The sequence below is a fragment of the Nycticebus coucang genome, chromosome 5 (assembly GCF_027406575.1).
Source record: "Nycticebus coucang isolate mNycCou1 chromosome 5, mNycCou1.pri, whole genome shotgun sequence".
NCBI classification, from domain to species: domain Eukaryota; kingdom Metazoa; phylum Chordata; class Mammalia; order Primates; family Lorisidae; genus Nycticebus; species Nycticebus coucang.
The window spans coordinates 55,078,004-55,097,162 of NC_069784.1; the positions used below are offsets into that span (position 1 = coordinate 55,078,004).

Below are 19,159 nucleotides of genomic sequence, written 5' to 3' on the forward strand. Positions count from 1 at the left end.
CAGCCGGGGCCGGGCTTGAACCCGCCACCCTCGGTATATGGGGCCGGTGCCTTACCGACTGAGCCACAGGCGCCGCCCCAGAGGAGCTTATTTTTTAGTTGAACTGACAGACTAGTATTGGATACTGGCTCTTCTTGTTCTCCCAAGTGCCTTACACACCCTTTCCTTTGGGATAAAAAAGGAAGCATTAGGCCAAGCACTAACCAAGGAGTCTAAAACCAGTGTTTACTTCCTCAACTGAAACCATGTAGATTTTGTTATTTAGAATCACTAATTCTGTGGTTACAGGTATGCACACTAACATGGGTGTGTTAGGGGACAGGGCAGCACAGCAAACCCAAATACTTTGAGATGTTAGAATTTTATGAAAGTCTAGGTAACTGAACATTAAACCTTGCTGTGTGCCCAACTTTGCTATTGCATTAGAAATCACATAACAAGGGCAGTGCTCGTAGCTCAGTGGGTAGGGCACTGGCCATGTACACTGAGGTTGGCGGGTTTGAACCCGGCCCTGGCCAGCTAAAACAACAATGACCACTGCAACAACCACACACACACACAAAAATAGCTGGGTGTTGTGGCGGCGCCTATAGTCCCAGCTACGTGGGAGGCTGAGGCAAGAGAATCACTTAAGCTCAGGAGTTAGAGGTTGCTGTGAGCTGTGAGCTGTGACTCCATGGCACTCTACCAAGGGCAACAGTTTGAGACTGTCTCAAAAAAGAAAAAAAAGAAATCACCTAACAATGCATTTGTCTTCTTGCTTTATAATCCATAAACTACTTTGATTCAGTTTATCTCATTTAATCTTTACATAAGCCTTCTTTATAGGCTAGGTAAGGTGGCTTACATTTGTAATCCTAGCGTTCTGGGAGGCTGAGGCAGGTGGATTGCCTGAGCTCACAGGTTGGAGAGTAGCCTGAGCCAGAATGAGACCTCATTTCTAAAAATAGCTGGGCATTGTGTCAGGCACCTATTGTCCCAGCTACTTGGGAGGCTGAGGCAAGAGAATTGCTTGAGCCCAAGAATTTGAGGTTGCTGTGAGCTATGATGCCAAGACACTCTACCAAGGGTGACAAAGTGAGACTCTGTCTCCCCCCCACTCCTCGAAGTCTTCTTTTATAGATTCCTCTTCCATTTATTTATTTATTTATGTATATGTGTATTTTATGTTTTTTTTTTGAGACAGAGTCTCATTATGTTGCCCTCGTTAGAGTGCTGTGGCGTCATAGTTCATAGCAACCTCAAACTCTTGAACTTAAGCAATTTCCTCAACTCAGCCTCCCAAAGTAGTTGGGACTATAGGCACTCCCCACAACGGCTGGCTATTTTGTTTGTTTATTTTTTTGTTATAGTTGTCATTGTTTGGCAGGCCGGGGTTGGGTTCGAACCCGCCATCCCCTGTGCTTGTGGACAGTGCCCTCGCTGCTGAGCTACGGGCTCCAAGCCTCCTCTCCCTTTTAGTTAAATACAGCAAACAGTTTGCCTGGTATAACATGTAAACCGGATCTTCTGATTTTTAAATAGTTCAGCATTTTGTCTATTTTTGTTTGTGGACACCTTAAATTCCGCACTAAGTTACCAACAGTTTTAATAATGAATCTTAGTCATCCTGGCTTATTCCTCAAAAACTTTAATTTGGGGTGTCATCATGATTTACTTATTCACTCAGCTAATGCTGATCTGATTGAAGGTGAGTCATCCTAGAAAAGGTATAGATTATTGGACTCTGCTGGAGAGAACCAGCAATGAAAATTAATCTATTTTTCCAATTTTCATGGTCATTTTGTTCAGTGTATCTTCCTAACAGCTATATGTAATTTTTCATTTCTCCTTTTTGATAAGAGGAATGAAAATCATGTTACCCATTTTTTGCTACCCTGCCTGACTGTGGGGAAGTAAATTTTGCTATTTTGCTTATTGGTACCATAGATTGTTAGTATTTTTTACTACTAAGAACTGTCACAACCTATAAGCCAAGTGATAATTCTGCAATTCAGGGGCCCTTGATCATTTTTGTTTTAATGATAATTAGGGATTTACCTGATTTTTTTTTTTTTTGTAGAGACAGAGTTTCATTGTACCGCCCTCAGGTAGAGTGCCAGGACGTCACACGGCTCACAGCAACCTCTAACTCTTGGGCTTACGCAATTCTCTTGCCTCAGCCTCTCGAGCAGCTGGGACTACAGGTGCCCGCCACAACGCCCAGCTATTTTTTTTTTTTTTGTAGTTTGGCCGGGGCTGGGTTTGAACCCGCCACCTTCGGCATATGGGGCCAGAGCCCTACTCACTGAACCACAGGTGCTGCCCGATTTTTTTTTTTTTTTGAGACAGAGTCTTTGTCACCCTTTGTAGAGTGCTGTGGCATCTTAGTTCACAGCAACCTCAAACTCTTGGGTTCAAGAGATCCTCTTGCTTCAGCCTCCAGGTGTCTGCCACAAAGCCCAGCTATTTTTAGAGGAGTCTTGGCTCTTGCTCAGACTGGTCTCAAACTCCTGAGCTCAGGCAGTCTACTTGCCTTGGCCTCTCCCAGAGTGCTAGGATTACAGTTTTGACCCATCAAGACTGGCCTTACCTGATGTTGTTAATCCTGTGTCTCTCTTGTGGCCTCAGCATTAATCCATATATGTGGACTGGCATCTTCTTACTCAGGTATTAGCTCATATTATTGAGGATCCATCCCATTTGGATTCTTGTTTTTAATTTCCTTTAATATGGCTGATTTTTATTCCTTTGAATTCTTTTTAACTAGGTCAAAGTGATATTTTGATAGTCTTTGAAGATTAAGGCCAATGTTCTCCAACATGAGAGCAAGAAAGTCTGTGTTTCTGAATCGATTATGTTCATATTCATAATCATGAATGCAGGTTATAGGATTACGAACCCTTAAGAGTCAGTTTAACCTTTCAGAGTAGATTTTCTATAGATATGATAATGTAGTCACTTTCTAAACATACTTTATACTTATTCTTTTATATATTCCCACCCCCTTTTTCTTGAGATGCCTGAGCATGAGGGTAGTGGGATCATAATAGTTCACTCTAACCTCAGACTCTTGGGCTCAAGCAATCTTCTTGCCTCAGCCACCCAAGTAGCTGGGACTACAAGTGCCTGCCATAACACCCAGCTAATGTATTTTCTTTATTTCTTTCTTTCTCTCTCTCTCTCTCTTTTTTTGCAGTTTTTGGCCAGGGCTGGGCTTGAACTGCCACCTCCGGCATATGGGGCCGGTGCCCTACTCCTTTGAGCCACAGGCACCGCCCCTTTTTCTCTCTTTTTTTCAGTTTTTGGCCAGGGCTGGGTTTGAACCCACCACCTCTGCTATATGGGGCTGGCACCCTACTCCTTTGAGCCACAGGCACTGCCCTTCTTTCTCTTTTTTTTTTTAAGTAGAGATGGAGGTCTTGCTCTTGCGTAGGTTGGTGTAGAACTCCTGACCTTGAGCAGTCCTGCCTCAGCCTCCCAGAGTGCTAGGATTATAGGTGTGAACTAGCTCACCAGGCCCTTTTTCTCTTTAACTATGGTATCAGTGAGCCCCTCTGAATGTGGTGATTAATTATATTAAGAATGGTTATATTTGGGCGGTGCCTGTGGCTCAGTGAGTAGGGCGCTGGCCCCATATGCCCAAGGTGGCGGGTTCAAACCCAGCCCCGGCCAAACTGCAAGAAAAAAATAGCCGGGCGTTGTGGCGGGTGCCTGTAGTCCCAGCTGCTCAGGAGGCTGAGACAGAGAATCGCGTAAGCCCAAGAGTTAGAGGTTGCTGTGAGCTGTGTGACGCCACGGCACTCTACCTGAGTGCCTCTGTCTCTACAAAAAAAAAAAAAAGAATGGTTATATTTAACCGGGACTTGTGGCGGGCACCTGTAGTTCCAGCTACTAGGGAAGCTGAGGCAAGAGAACCGCTTGAGTCCAAGAGTTTGAGGTTGATGCTACAGCACTCTACCGAGAGTGACAAAGTAAGTCTCAGTTTCAAAAACAAACAAACAAAAAAGAATTGTTATATTTCCTTGAGTAAGGAAAGGGACTAGAATAAAGATGATGGAATATGCATAAGGTGTCTAAGTATAGAGGAGTAGGAGCAACGAGCATTTAAAAATCACTATTTGGGTTGGGTGGGGTAGAGATTAGGGGGTGGTAGTCGGGGGTAGTGGGAGAAGGAGGAGGCGGCAAATCACTTATAAATGGCGCTGAAGCAGGAACTGAAGACTAAATTCCAGGAGGGTGAGCGAGTATTGTGCTTTCATGGGCCTCTTCTTTATGAAGCAAAGTGTGTAAAGGTTGCCATAAAGGACAAACAAGTAAAATACTTTATACATTACAGTGGTTGGAATAAAAATTGGGATGAATGGGTTCCAGAGAGCAGAGTACTCAAATATGTGGACACCAATCTACAGAAACAGTGAGAACTTCGAAAAGCCAATCAGGAGCAGTAATGCAGAGGAGAAGATGAGAGGGGCTACCCCTGGAAAGAAGACATCTGGTCTGCAACAGAAAAATGTTGAAGTGAAAACAAAGAAGAATAAGCAGAAAATACCTGGAAATGGAGATGGTGGCAGTACCAATGAGACATCTCAACCTCCTCAGAAGAAAAGGGCCCTGGTAGATCCTACTGCTGAAAATGAAGAAACATTCATGAACAGAGTTGAAGTTAAAGTAAAGATTACTGAAGAGCTAACACCTTGGCTTGTTGATGACTGGGACTTAATTACCAGGCAAAAAAACAGCTCTTTTATCTTCCTGCTAAGAAGAATGTGGATTCCATTCTGGAGGATTATGCAAATTACAAGAAATCTCATGGAAACACAGATAATAAGGAGTATGCTATTAATGAAGTTGTGGCAGGGATAAAAGAATACTTCAATGTAATGTTGGGCACTCGGCTCCTGTACAAATTTGAGAGACCACAGTATGTTGAAATTCTTGCAGATAACCCTGATGCACCCAGGTCCCAAGTATGTGGAGCACATCTACTCAGATTATTTGTACGAATTGGAGCCATGTTGGCCTATACACCTTTGGATGAGAAGAGGCTTGCTTTATTATTGAACTATCTTCATGATTTCCTAAAGTATCTGGCAAAGAATTCTGCAACCTTGTTTAGTGCCAGCGATTACGAAGTGGCTCCTGAGTACCATCGGAAAGCTGAGTGAGAGGTGGTCTCACTCACATATGTTTAGATCTCTGTAAACACATTTTTGTTCTTAGTCTTTCTCTTCTACAAACGATGTACTTCGAAGATGTTAGTGTATAACAGAATTGATGTTTGTTTTCTGTTTGATTTTAAACAGAGAAAATAAAAGGGGTTATAGCTCCTTTTTTCTTTCCTTTTTTTCATTTCAAAGTTGCTACCAGTGTATTCAGTGAACAGAAAGACATGCTGTAGAGTGTTTTATTGCCTAGTTGACAAAGCTGCTTTTGAATGCTGTGGTTCTATTCCTTTGACACTACGCACTTTTATAATATGTGTTAATGCTATATGACAAAATGCTCTGATTCCTAGTGCCAAAGGTTGAATTCAGTGTATATAACTGAACACACTCATCCATTTGTGCTCCTTTTCTTTTTTTTTTTTTTAATGCTACTTAAAGAGCTCATCCTTTGCAAGTCATCCGTGTTGTTCCTTAGGCATTTTATCTTTCCTCAAATTGTTGAAGAATGGTGGCTTGTTTCATGGTTTTTGTATTTGTGTCTAATGTACATTTTAACATGGTAGATGCAATGCCATTGTGTGCCTAGTTTTCTGGAAAAGTCGATCTTTTAGGAATTGTTTTTCAGATCTTCAATACATTTTTTCTTTAAATTAAAAAAGAAAAAAATCACTATCTGGTAAGGATCTGGTATGACCAAGCAAGAGGCAGGAGCTTATGTTTTTGTTTAATTTGATTGAAACCCTAATTTTATTTTCAGTGTGCTTGATGTACATTGTGTGTGTGTGTGTATACACACTTACGATTGTATTTTATTCATTTATTTATTTTTTTTAGCAGCATGTGGAATGAAAAGACCCATGGCATCTGAGGTGAGTTTCATATTGATACAATGGTTAGTAAAACTTTTAATTCTGGAATGAATGGATAAATAAATAAAACTTTAATTCTAGGATATAAGTATACTTACTTATTGATGACTTTTTTTTTTTTTTTTTAAGAGACAGAGTCTTTTTTTGTCGCGCTCGGTAGAGTGCTGTTGCATCACAGCTCACAGCCACCTCCAGCTCTTGGGCTTACGCGATTCTTTTGCCTCAGCCTCCCAAGTAGCTGGGGCTACAAGCGTATTGATGACATCTTTATTTTTTCCCTGCTTAGGTCTTAGAAACTAGACAGGATACTTACATCTCTTTGTTTATTTAATTTTATTATTTATTTATTTATTTATTTTTGAGACAGAGCCTCAAGCTGTCACCCCGGGTAGAGTGCGATGGCGTCACAGCTCACAGCAACCTCCAACTCCTGGGCTCAAGCGAGTCTCCTGCCTCCGCCTCCCAAATCACTGAAACTATAGGCGCCCGGCTATTTTTTTAGTTGCAGCTGTCATTGTTGCTTGGCAGGCCTGGGCTGGATTTGAACCCACCAGTTCAGGTGTATGTGGCTGGTGTCTTAACCACTTGAGCCACAGGCGCTGAGCCTATTTTAATTTTTTAAATTATTCTTTTTATTAAATCATAACTTTGTACATTGATGCATTTATGAGGTTCAGGGTTCTGCTTCGATATACAATGTGAAATGTTTACATTGAACTAAGTAACACATCCATCACAATTATACTCATTTCTTAATAGTTTTGAAATGTTCACTGCATCATGCATATTAGGTAAAGTCCCCGCAAATACTCTCCCTCCTCCCATATCCCCCCTCCCCTCCACTCTCTCTCTTCCTTTCTACTTTCTGGACTATAGTTATGTATTGCCATTCATATCAGTGTGTAGGTGGTTATATATTGATTTCATAGTAGTATTGAGTACATTGGATACTTTTTTTCCATTCTTGAGATACTTTACTAAGAAGAATATGTTCCAGCTCCATCCAGGTAAACATAAAAGATGTGAAGTCTCCATCTTTTTTTTTTTTTTTTGTAGAGACAGAGTCTCACTTTATGGCCCTCGGTAGAGTGCCATGGCATCACACAGCTCACAGCAACCTCCAACTCCTGGGCTTAAGCGATTCTCTTGCCTCAGCCTCCCGAGTAGCTGGGACTACAGGCGCCCGCCACAACGTCCGGCTATTTTTTGGTTGTAGTTTGGCCGGGGCCGGGTTTGAACCCGCCACCCTCAGTATATGGGGCCGGCGCCTTACTGACTGAGCCAAAGGTGCCACCCGTCTCCATCTTTTTTAATGGCTTCATAGTATTCCATGGTGTACATAGACCACAATTTGTTAATCCATTCATGAGTCGATGGGCACTTGGGCTGTTTCCATGTCTTGGCTATTATGAATTGGGCTGCAATAAACATTCTGGTGCAAATGTCTTTGTTGTAAAATAATTTTTTTTTTATTGTTGGGGATTCATTGAGGATACAAGAAACCAGGTTACACTGATTGCATTTGTTAGGTAAAGTCCCTCTTACAATCGTATCTTGCCCCCCAAAGGTATGGCACACACCAAGGCTTGACTTCCCACCTTCCCTCTCTCTGCTCTTCCTTTCCCCACCCCTCCCTCCTCCTTTCGCTCTCTGCTCTCATTGTAAAATAATTTTTGATCATCTGGGTATATACCTAGTAGAGGAATTGCAGGATTGAACAGAAGGTCTCATGTCTTTGGTAGGTTAGAAATTACATAGCTTTGGCTCGGCGCCTGTAGCTCAGCAGCTAGGACGCCAGCCACATACACCAGAGTTGGCAGGTTTGAATCCAGACCGGGCCTGCCAAACAACAACGACAACTATAACCAAAAAATTGACAGGCATTGTGGTGGGCACCTGTAGTCCCACCTACTAGGGAGGCTGAGGCAAGAGAATTGCTTAAGCCCAAGAGTTGGAGGTTGCTATGAGCTGTGACGCCATGGCCTTCTACGCAGGGTGACGTAGTGAGACTCTGTCTCAAAAAAAAAAGAAAAACGGAAATTACACAACTTTACTATTGTCATAGTTTATTATGAATATTAACTGGGCCAGGTGCAGTGGCTCACGCCTATAATCCTAGCACTCTTGGAGCCCAAGCCAGGTGCGTTGCCTGGGCTCAGGAGTTTGATACCAGCAGGGACCAAGAGTGAGACCCAGTCTCTACTAAAAATAGAAAAACTATCTGGGCATTGTGGTGGAAGCCTGCAGTCCCAGCTACTCAGGAGGCTGAGGTAAGAGGATCACTTGAGCCCAAGAGTCTGAGGTGGCTGTGAGCTGTGACGCCCTGGTACCCTACCCAGGGCAAGGGAGTGAGACTCCGTCTCCAAAAAAAAGGTAGGTAAAGGGTACTTTTTCTCACCTTAAAGAGGGCGGCGCCTGTGGCTCAACGAAGTAGGGCGCCAGCCCCATATGCTGGAGGTGGTGGGTTCAAACCCAGCCCCAGCCAAAAACTGCAAAAAAAATAAAAATAATAATAGATGTTCATGAAGAGCACCTTCATGTCTTTTGTGCTGGCATGTTGGGTTTGTTTTGCATTTTTTTGCCGGGGCCGGGTTTGAACTCACCACCTCCAGTATATGGGACCGGCGCCCTACTCCTTTGAGACACAGGTACCACCTGGCATCTTGGTTCTTGGGAATAACATTCTAGACTCGACTCTATTGGTCTTACTCCTCCCCCTTCACGGGCTGTTGTGTGGATTGAAAACAATATTATACCATGCTCAAGAATTTCTTCAAAAATCTGGGGGCCCTTATCTCAGAGAAGCCATCTTATTGCTTCAGCCTTTTAATTCCTAGGATATAAAATTAGTTGGATTTGCCATTGGCTAGATCATTTCTGCTAGTGATTTCAGTTTGAGCAAATAGCATTGGGGTTGGGTTGAGGATTTAGAGGGCTACTAATTTCTGAAAGGAAGCTGTTGAAAAATGCGTCTCTGAAACTCTGCTTGTAATGTGTCTTACTTTTGTAAACAGGTTTATCTTTTTTGTGTGGTTTCTTTTTCCTGCTTCCTCAGTTTCTACTTTTCATTTTGTTTGTTTTTGAGACAAAGTCCCTCTGTTCCCCAAGCTACAGTGCAGTGGTGATGTCGTACCTCACTGTAGCCTCCAACTTTTGGGCTCAAGGAATTCTCCTGCTTCAAGCCTCCCAGTAACTGGGTAAAGAAGCAGGCATTACCATGTGTAGCTAATATTTTTATTTTTCTGGAGGCAAGGTTTCTCTGTTGCCCAGGCTGGTCTCAAACTCATGGGCTCAAGCAGTCGTCCCACTTGAGCCCCCCAAAGTGCTAGGATTACAGGCACGAGACACCACATTTTGTCTCTACTTTTTTTTTTTTCTTGTTGCCCTCAGTAGAGTACCATGGCGTTACAGCTCACAGCAACCTCCAGCTCTTGGGCTTAGGCAATTCTCTTACCTCAGCCTCCTGGGAGGCTGGGACTATAGGCGCCTGTTACAACACCCGGCTATTTTTTTGTTGCAGTTTGGCCAGCGCCAGGTTCAAACCCGCCACCCTCGGTATATGAGGCCAGCGCCCTACTCACTGAGCCACAGGTGCCACCCGTCTCTACTGCTCTTTAATGCAGCACATTTTCCTAGCAACTACATGTCATTTTTGTTTTCTGTGTTATTTGGTGCCAAAGGTGAAATATATGTCCTTGGAGCTTTCTTCTGTGATAATTTAGCCAGTTAATTCATTGGTAAGCAACAGTATAGCTGTGTATTTGTATGGGATGGGTCTTCTAAAGATTTTATATAAAATGTTCTTGATCCAGAAAGAGTATTTGGGGTGTTTTAGTTTATTTTGTTTTGTTGTACCATCATGGTAGCTATTTGGTGTATACATGGGAAATGTATACTAATCTTTACTCTTTTTCTAGGTGTCTCATACTTCTGGCATGCCCATTAAGAAAATAGGCCACCGAGGTGTTGATTCCTCAGGAGAGACTACATATAAAAAGGTGTGTCTGGGGGGAAACTTTTGATCTCTTACTCCAGGAGCCTCAGTAATGAAGCCCCTTGATGATATTTTCTACATTCTATCCCATCTCTTGATATCCTGAAGAACAGGATATCTTTGTACATCATACAACTTGGACTTTAGAATTTATTTCACAAAGGGTGTCTTGTTTCTTGTTAGTGTATTTTTTGTTTGTTTGTTTGTTTGTTTGAGACAGAAACTCAAGCTGTCACCCTGGGTAGAGTGCCTTGGCATCACAGCTCACAGCAAACTCCAACTTTGTGTTTAAGTGATTCTCTTGCCTCAGCCTCCCAAGTAGCTGGGACTATAGGCGCCCACCACAACGCCTGGCTGGTTTTTGGTTGTAAGTTGTCATTGATGTTTGGTGGGCCCGGGCTAGATTCGAACCTGCCAGCTCTGGTGTATGTGGCTGGCACCTTAGCCACTTGAGCTGCAGGCACCGAGCTATTGTTGGTGTATTTATATTTAAAAGGATAATTTTTTTTTTTTTTTTGAGACAGAGTCTCACTGTGTCACCCTGGGTAGAGTGCTGTAGCATCACAGCTCACAGCAACCTCCAACTCTTGGGCTTAAGTGAATCTCTTGCCTTAGCCTCCCAAGTATCTAGGACTATAGGCGCCCGCCACAACACCTGGCTATTTTTTGTTGCCATTGTCATTGTCGTTTAGCTGGCCTGGGCCAGGCTCGAACCTGCTAGCCTTGGTGCATGTGGCTGGTACTGCAACCACTGTGCTACAGGCACTGAGCCTAAATGAGAATATTTTTAATGAATAAATCAGGTTTTACTTGCTATTTCCATAAGCCGAAGCAACTTGGTTTTCCTATTAAGTATTTAAATAGCCCTGGAAGACCATTCTTACCTTGCCACAGGGAACCATGTTTTGTTTTGTTTTGTTGCAGTTTTTGGCTGGGCTAGGCTTGAACCTACCACCCTCGGTGTATGGGGCCAGTGCTCTACTCCCTGAACCATGTATCTTGAAGTCCTTCTATCTTTCCTCCATTGCTGGATATTCATGAATTAAAGGTCATATACAGATATAGGAAGTGGATTAGGGTTTTTCTTTCTTTTTTTCTATTATTTTCTCTTTTCCTCTCCCTTTCTTCCTTTTTTTTTTAAGATTGTCATTTCAACTGGGGAAAAGATAGTTCCTAGAAAACCTGCTTTTTTGTCTGGGTATCAAATTGACTGTAAAGGTAGTAGTGATAGCCCAGATGGAACTGGTGAAGAGAAAACAGGAGAGAAACATTCTGAATCCTGGGATCCCTGTTCTTCCGTTCTTGATTAATTTGGAGATGGTTAAGCTTCTCAAGGGAGTGTTCAATCTCTCATTTAGTATTCACACTTTATCTGATAATAGGGCATAAGGATTTCTTAGTGTCATATTCCTGGCCCATGTAGATTTTGTGTCTGTTCCCTGATTTTATTTCATTGTCTCAATTAGCGGAGGTGGAGTGACCTGCATTCTCAGGGACCTAACTGCCCTCCAAATGGGTTGTGAGGCCCATGTCAATTCAACAAACATTTATTGAGCTCTTTTTATATGCTGATCATTGAAATTAAAAGGTAAGCTTATTGTCTAATTGGGGAAGAAACACTTAAAAAATTTACACTTTTTTTTTGGTGACAGTCTCCCTGTGTTGCCCTCAGTAGAGTGCTTTGACGTCATAGCTCACAGCAACCTCCAACTTTTGGGCTTAAGTGATTTCTCTTGCTTAAGCCTCCCAAGTGGCTGGGACTTACAGAGGCCCGCCACGACACCTGGCTATTTTTTTGTTATAGTTGTCACATTGTTGTTTTGCAGGTCCGGGCCAGGTTCAAACCTGCCGGCCCTAGTATCTATAGCCGGTGCCATAACTGCTGAGCTAAACTTATACTTTTTTTTTTTTTCCCAAACTTATACTTTTTAGTACCAACTAAAGACTAAGTAGAGGGCAGCGCCTGTGGCTCAGTGAGTAGGGCGCCAGCCCCATATATCCAGGGTGGTGGGTTCGAACCCAGCACCAGCCAAACTGCAACAAAAAAATAGCCGGGCATTGTGGTGGGCGCCTATAGTCCCAGCTACTCGGGAAGTTGAGGCAAGAGAATCACCTAAGCCTAAGAGCTGGAGGTTGCTGTGAGCTGCAACTCCACAGCACTCTACTGAGGGCGATAAAGTGAGACTCTGTCTCTAAAAAAAAAAAAAGACTAAGTAGAAATATAAGTCATGTCTGGTTGGAATTGGGGATAGGAAATAATTCATATGTGCTATCCAATATGGTAGCCACTAGCCACATTTTGAACTGTGGCTAATAAGACCAAAGAAGTGGTTTTTTATTGAACTTTAATTAAGTTTTAAATAGTCGTGAGTAACTAGTGGCTACTGTATTGGAAAGCACAAATCTAGACCATGTGATATTTTCCCATAGAATTAGAATCCTGGATTTTATTAGTGGGGATCTAGTATTTGTGTGTGTGTTTTTTTGTTGTTGTTTTTTTTTTAGAGACAGAGTCTCACTTTATCACCCTTGGTAGAGTGCCATGACATCACAGCTCATAGCAAACTCCAACTCCTGGGTTTAAGCGATTCTCTTGCCTCAGCCTCCCCAGTAGCTGGGACTACAGGTGCCTGCCACAACGCCCCGCTATTTTTTTGTTGTTGCAGTTTGTCTAGGGCCGGGTTTGAACCCACCACCATCGGTATATGGGGCTGGCGCCCTGCTCACTGAGCCACAGGCGCTGCCCTAGTATTTGTGTTTTGACCATATTATGATAATTATAAACCTAAATACTTCTCAGTAATAATTTGAACCTTTCATGTTTTCTTCTTCAATTAGGAGTTCTTTTACCACCTTATCATCCTTGAGAGCACTAGTCAGGCCCTTCCTTAGGAGGACTGAAGTCAAATCAGAATATTGTTTAATTTTACTTACATTCTATAAGAGATGAAGGAAATGTCTGGAGGTACCCAGATACATTCTGGGGATGGGGACTTTAGGAGAAAGAACTAAGATTATTCTCTCAATACAATGTATCTTTTTTTTTTGTAGAGACAGAGTCTCACTTTGTCACCCTCGGTAGAGTGCTATGGTGTCACACAGCTCACAACAACCTCCAACTCCGGGGCTTAGGCGATTCTCTTGCCTCAGCCTCCCAAGTAGCTGGGACTACAGGCGCCCACCACAATGCCTGGCTATTTTTTTGTTGCAGTTTGGCTAGGGCCGGGTGTGAACCTGTCACCCTTGGTATATGGGGCCGGCACCCTACTCACTGAGCCACAGGCGCCACCCTGTATCTTCTTTTTTTGTTGTTTTATTTTGTTTTGTTTGAGACAGAGTTTCACTCACCTTGGTAGGGTGCGGTGGCTTCATAGCTCACAGCAACCCCATACTTCTCTTGGGCTCAAGTGTTTCTCTTGCCTCACCCTCCCAACTAGCTGGGACTACAGGCACCTGCCACAACAGAGTGAGATGGGTCTCACTCTGTCTCAGGATGGTCTCGGCCCTGTGAGCACACACAATTCACTCACCTCTTGATACTGTAAGCACAGGCAATTCACCCACCTGGGCCTCCCAAGTGTTGGGATTACAGGAGTAAGCCACCACACCCAGCAATACAATGTATCTTCCTGTGTATATGTGGAATGTTTGTTTAGGCTGTCTCAGATAGTCCCACCTTGCTACTCTGACTATTCATTGTCCTTCCAGTCTTTTCAAGGCCTAATTGCAAAATAAAGCATGAGGGATGGGCTAGCTGGATTGCCCCAGTAGTTGAGACTAAAGGGTTTTGGTTGTTTTTTTTTTTTTTTGCAGTTTTTTGGCCGGGGCTAGGTTTGAACCCACCACCTCCGGCATATGGGGCTGGCGCCCTACCCCTTTGAGTCACAGGCACTGCCCAAGACTAAAGGGTTTTTGCTTTCATATGCTCCTTCTAACTTCTCCCTTCTGAATTTTTTTTTGTTTTTTTTGTGGTTTTTGGCCGGGGCTGGGTTTGAACCCGCCACCTCCGGCATATGGGACGGCGCCCTACTCCTTGAGCCACAGGCGCCGCCCCTCCCTTCTAAATTTTTACTGCTGTGGTCAGACTTAATATAGGAACTTTTATTTCTTTTCTGTTTCCTAGACAACCTCATCAGCCTTGAAAGGTGCCATCCAGTTGGGTATTACTCACACTGTGGGGAGCCTGAGTACTAAACCTGAGCGGGATGTTCTCATGCAAGATTTCTACGTAGTGGAGAGTATCTTCTTTCCCAGGTACAGAGGATAATGTTCAGGGGAGTGAGCTGGACAATCAGGCTTCTGCATAGCAACCCAGGACAATTTTAATGCATTGCGTTGTATGTAGGAAGTATGATCCCCTATGCCTGTGTTTTGTTCTCCGTGTTGTGAATTTGTCCCACTAAGTAATTAACTCTTCTAAGCTCTCTGATTGTCTCGGGAGGGATGGTATCCCCCCAACCTCCAATGACTGTGAGTGTCTTCACAGGGCAGACTCCCCAGAGGACAGGGACTGGGAAATTACCCTTTTTCTATTTAACCCCACAGTGAAGGGAGCAACCTAACTCCTGCTCATCACTACAATGACTTTCGTTTCAAGACCTATGCACCTGTTGCCTTCCGCTACTTTCGGGAGCTATTTGGCATCCGGCCTGATGATTACTTGGTAAGCTTCTGGATCTCAGCACCCTGAGACTCTAGTATCTAAGGGATACTTCTTTTTTTTGTTGTTGTTTTTTCCTTTTGTAGAAAGAGGTATAATGGCTCCTGCCTGTAATCCCAGCACTCTGGGAGGCCAAGGTGGGTGGATCACTTGAGCTCAGGAGTTCAAGACCAACTTGAGCAAGAGCGAGACCCCCATCTCTAAAAATAGCTAGGCATTGTGGCGAGCTCCTATAGTCCCAGCTACTCAGGAGGCTGAGGCAAGAGACTCACTTGAGGGCTCAGTGACTGTAGCTCAGTGAGTAGGGCACCAGCCACATACATCGAAGCTGGCAGGTTTCAGCCTGTCCCTGCCCTGCTAAAAACGACAACTGCAATAAAAAAATAGCTGGGCATTGTGGTGGGTGCCTGTAGTCCCAGCTACTTGGAAGGCTAAGGCAATAGACTCACTTGAGCCCAAGAGATTGAGGTTGCTGTGATCTGTGACACCACGGCACTCTATTGAGGGCAACAAAGTGAGACTTCTGTCTCAAATAAATAAATAAATAAATAAAAAGAAAGAAAGAGGATCTAATTCTGTTGCCCTTGCTGGAGTAATGGCACAATCACAGCTCACTGTAAACAGAAATCCTGGGCTGGAATGATTTTTCTGCCTTAGCCTCCTCTAAGTGGCAAGAACTATCACTGAATAATTTTTTTTTTTTTTTAATTTTCCTTATTTAGGGGCCGTGCCTGTGGCTCAAAGGACTAGGGCACTGGGGGTGGCAGGTTCAAACCCAGCCCCAGCCAAAAAAACTGCAAAAAAATAATTTTTTTTTCTTTATTGAAAAACAAAACAAAAAAAAAATTTTTTTTTCTTTATTTTAGAATGTTAGGGAATACAAACATTTTGGTTTACATGCATTACTTTTGTATAGTTTGACTCAAGGTTATAATTGTATCTATCCCCCAGATAATGTGCATTGTACCCATTAGGTGTGAATTTATGCATTGGTTTTTTGCGTTGTTGTTTGTTTTTGTATTTTTTGCCCTAAGTAGAGTACCGTGACATCATAGCTCAAAGCAGCCTCAACTCTTGGGTTCAAGTGATTCTCTTGCCTCATTTTCCCAAGTAGCTGGGACTATAGGTGCCCACCACAACGCCTGGCTTTTTTGTTGTTGTTGTCGTCGTCGTTTAGCAGGCCCAGTCGGGGTTCAAAACCACCAGCACTGGTGCATGTGGCCAGAGTCCTAACCACTAAGCTATGGGCTCCAAGCTGGCCTGGCTTTTTAGAGATTGGGTGTCACTCTTGCTCAGGCTGGTCCCAAACCTGTGAGCTCAGGCAATCCACTCGCCTCTCAGAGTGTTAGGATTACAGACGTGAGCCACTGCGCCCAGCCCTGTACAAGTGCATGTTGATCATTTAGTTCCAATTTAAAAGTAAGTACATGTGGTATTTGATTTTCTATATTTAAGAAGATGGTCTCCAGTTCCATCTAGGATTTTACCAAAGTTCACATTTTATTTTAATGGTTGTATACTACTCCATGGTATACCTATACCATATTTTATTAATTCACTCATGTATTGATGGGCACTTGGGTTTTTTCCTTTCCTTTTTTTTTTTTTGTTGCTGTTTTTGGCCGGGGATGGGTTTGAACCTGCCATCTCTGGCATATGGGGCCAGTGCCCTACTCCTTTGAGCCACAGGTGCTGCCCTCTTTTTCTTTTTCTTCTTTTTTTTTTTTTTTTGAGACAGAGCCTCAAGCTGTTGCCCTGGGTAGAGTGCTGTGGCATCACAGCTCACAGCAACATCCAACTCCTGGGTTCAAGCGATTCTCCTGCCTCCACCTTCCAAGTAGCTGGGACTACAGGTCCCCGCCACAACGCCTGGCTGTATTTTGGTTGCAGCTGTCATTGCTGTTTGGCGGGCCCGGGCTGGATTTGAACCCACCAGCTCAGGTGTATGTGGCTGGCGCCTTAGCCGCTTGAGCCACAGGCGCTGAGATGGGCACTTGGATTTTTCCCAAGTGATTGTGAATTGTGCTGCTGTAAACATTTGAATACAAGTGTCTTTTTTATAGAGTGACAGTTAATGAGATTGCTGTATCAAATGGTTGATCTGCTTTTAGTTCTTTGAGATTATTTCCATACTAATTTCCATAGAGGTTGTATTAGTTTGCAGTCCCACCGATAGTGTGTAAGCGTTCCTTTTTCTCTGCATCTATGCCAGCATCTGTTATTCTGGTCTGTGTCTGTCCTTGTGCCAGGAGTACCATGCTGCTTTTGTTACTATAACCTTGTAGTGTAGCTTGAAGTCTGGTAAAAGTGGTGCCTCCCTATCTATTGTTTTGTTTTGTTTTTGAGATAGAGCCTCAAGCTGTCACCCTGGGTAGAATGCCATGGCTTTACAGCTCACAGCAACCTCCAACTCCTGGGCTCAAGTGATTCTCCTGCCTCAGCCTCCGAGGCAGCTGGGACTACAGGCGCCTGCCACAACGCCTGGCTATTTTTTGGTTGCAGCTGTCATTGTTTGGCAGGCCCAGGCTGGATTCGAATCTGCAAGCTCAGGTGTATGTGGCTGGCACCTTAGCCGCTTGAGCCACAGGCGCCGAGCCACTCCCTATTTATTCTTACTACTTCAGATTGCTTTGATTATTTGGAGTCTTTTCTGGTTCTATACAAAGCATAAAATCATTTTCTCTAGATCTGCAAAAAATGATGTTATTTTTGTGGGGATTGCATTGAGTCTGTAAATTACTTTGGGTAATACAGACGTTTTAACAATGTTGATTCTGTCTATCCATGAGTGTGATAAGTTTTCCCATTTGTTGACACCTTCTCTGTTTTCCTTCCTTAATGTTTCATAATTTTCCCTGCAGAGATCTTTCACCTCCTTGGTTAAATATATTCCTAGATATTTCTTCCTTTTTTTTTTTTATAGAGACAAAGTCTTACCCTCTCGCCCTCTGTAGAGTGCTATGGCATCACACTGCTCACAGCAACCTCCAACTCCTGGGCTTAGGTGATTCTTTTGCCTCAGCATCCCAAGTAGCTGGGACTACAGGCACCCAGCACAACGCCTGGCTATTTTTTTTGTTGCACTTTGGCCAGGACCGGGTTTGAACCCGCCACCCTCAGCAAATGGGGCCGGTGCCCCATCCACTGAGCCACAGGCGCTGCCCTAGATATTTCATTTTTTTTGTTGCCATTTTGAAAGGTATTGGGTCATTAATTTGACTCTCAGCTTGACTGTTGTTGGTGTATAGGAATCTATTGATTTGTATACATTGATTTTGTAACTCTGAGACTCTGTTAAATTTATTTATCAATTCCTGGAGTCTCTTGGCAGAATCTTTGGAGTTTTCTAGATATAAAATCATCAGCAAGGGCAGCACCTGTGGCTCAGCGGAGTAAGGCGCCAGCCCCATATGCTGGAGGTGGTGGGTTCAAACCCAGCCCCGGCCAAAAACTGCAAAAAATAAAGAACCAAAAAAAAAAACATCATCAGCAAAAAGTGATAGTTTGACTTCTTCTTTCCCTGATTTGGATGCCCTTAATTTCCTTTTCTTGTCTGGTTGCTCTGGCTAGGACTTCCAGCACAATGTTCAGTAGAAGTGATGACAGTGAGCAACCATGTCAGGTTTCAGTTCTAAATGGAAGTACTTTCAGTTGTTCTCCAGTCTGTATGATGGTGGCTTTGGATTTATTGTATATGGCTCTTAAAATATTGAGGAATGTTCTGTCTATACCTATTTTGTTGAGAATTCTTATCATAAAAGGGTGTTAAATTTTGTTAAATGTTTTTTCTGCATCTATAGAGATCATACAGTTTAGGGGTTTGCTTCTGTTTATGTGGTGAATTACATTTATAGTGTTGCATATGTTGAATTGCCCTTGCATTTCTGGGATGAAGTCTACTTGGTGGTAATGGATTATTTGTTTGGTGTGCAGTTTGATTTGGTTTGCTAGGATTTTATTGAGAATTGCATCTTCATTCAAAAGGGATATTGGCCTGTAGTGTTCTTTTGTTGTGTCCTTTTCTGGCTTTGGTTTCAAGTAATAATAGCTTCGTAGAATGAGTTGGGGAAGATTTCTTCCTTCCTTCTCTGTTGTGAAATAATTTCTGCAATATAGATATCAATTCTTCTTTGTAAGTCTGGTAAAATTCATTGTGAATCCTGGGCTCAGTGGCTCACGCCTGTAATCCTAGCACTCTGGGAGGCCAAGGTGGGTGGATTGCTGAACTCGCAGGTTCGAGACCAGCCTGAGCAAGAGTGAGCGAGTCCTGGTCTCTAAAAATAGCTGGGTGTTGTGGTGGGCGCCTATAGTCCCAGCTACACTGGAGGTTGAGGCAAGAGAATTGCTTGAGCCCAATAGTTTGGGGTTGCTGTGAGCTATGACGCCAGGGCTGCCTACCAAGGGTGACAAACATCATCTGTGAAACCATCTGGTTGGGACTTTTTTGGTTGGTATTTTTTTTTTTATTGCTGCTTCAGTTTCGTTACTT

The 19,159-nt window shown here is 43.3% G+C and overlaps 1 protein-coding gene and 1 pseudogene across 8 annotated transcripts in view; both read left to right on the forward strand.

Annotated features, from left to right (window-relative positions):
• Nucleotides 1–19,159, forward strand: part of PIP5K1A (phosphatidylinositol-4-phosphate 5-kinase type 1 alpha) — a 69,412-nt gene that overhangs the window by 20,615 nt on the left and 29,638 nt on the right. For 6 of the 8 annotated variants that reach the window (XM_053590740.1, XM_053590746.1, XM_053590739.1 and 3 more), the window contains 4 exons: nucleotides 5,982–6,016; nucleotides 9,934–10,014; nucleotides 14,134–14,264; nucleotides 14,556–14,673. In XM_053590740.1, coding sequence (XP_053446715.1) covers nucleotides 5,982–6,016; nucleotides 9,934–10,014; nucleotides 14,134–14,264; nucleotides 14,556–14,673 — 365 coding nt within the window. Of the gene's footprint in view, nucleotides 1–3,333; nucleotides 3,954–5,981; nucleotides 6,017–9,933; nucleotides 10,015–14,133; nucleotides 14,265–14,555; nucleotides 14,674–19,159 lie in introns of those variants that run through there. The other 2 variants (XM_053590745.1, XM_053590742.1) reach the window with 2 other exon arrangements.
• On the forward strand, nucleotides 3,960–5,968 carry LOC128585654 (mortality factor 4-like protein 1; annotated as a pseudogene).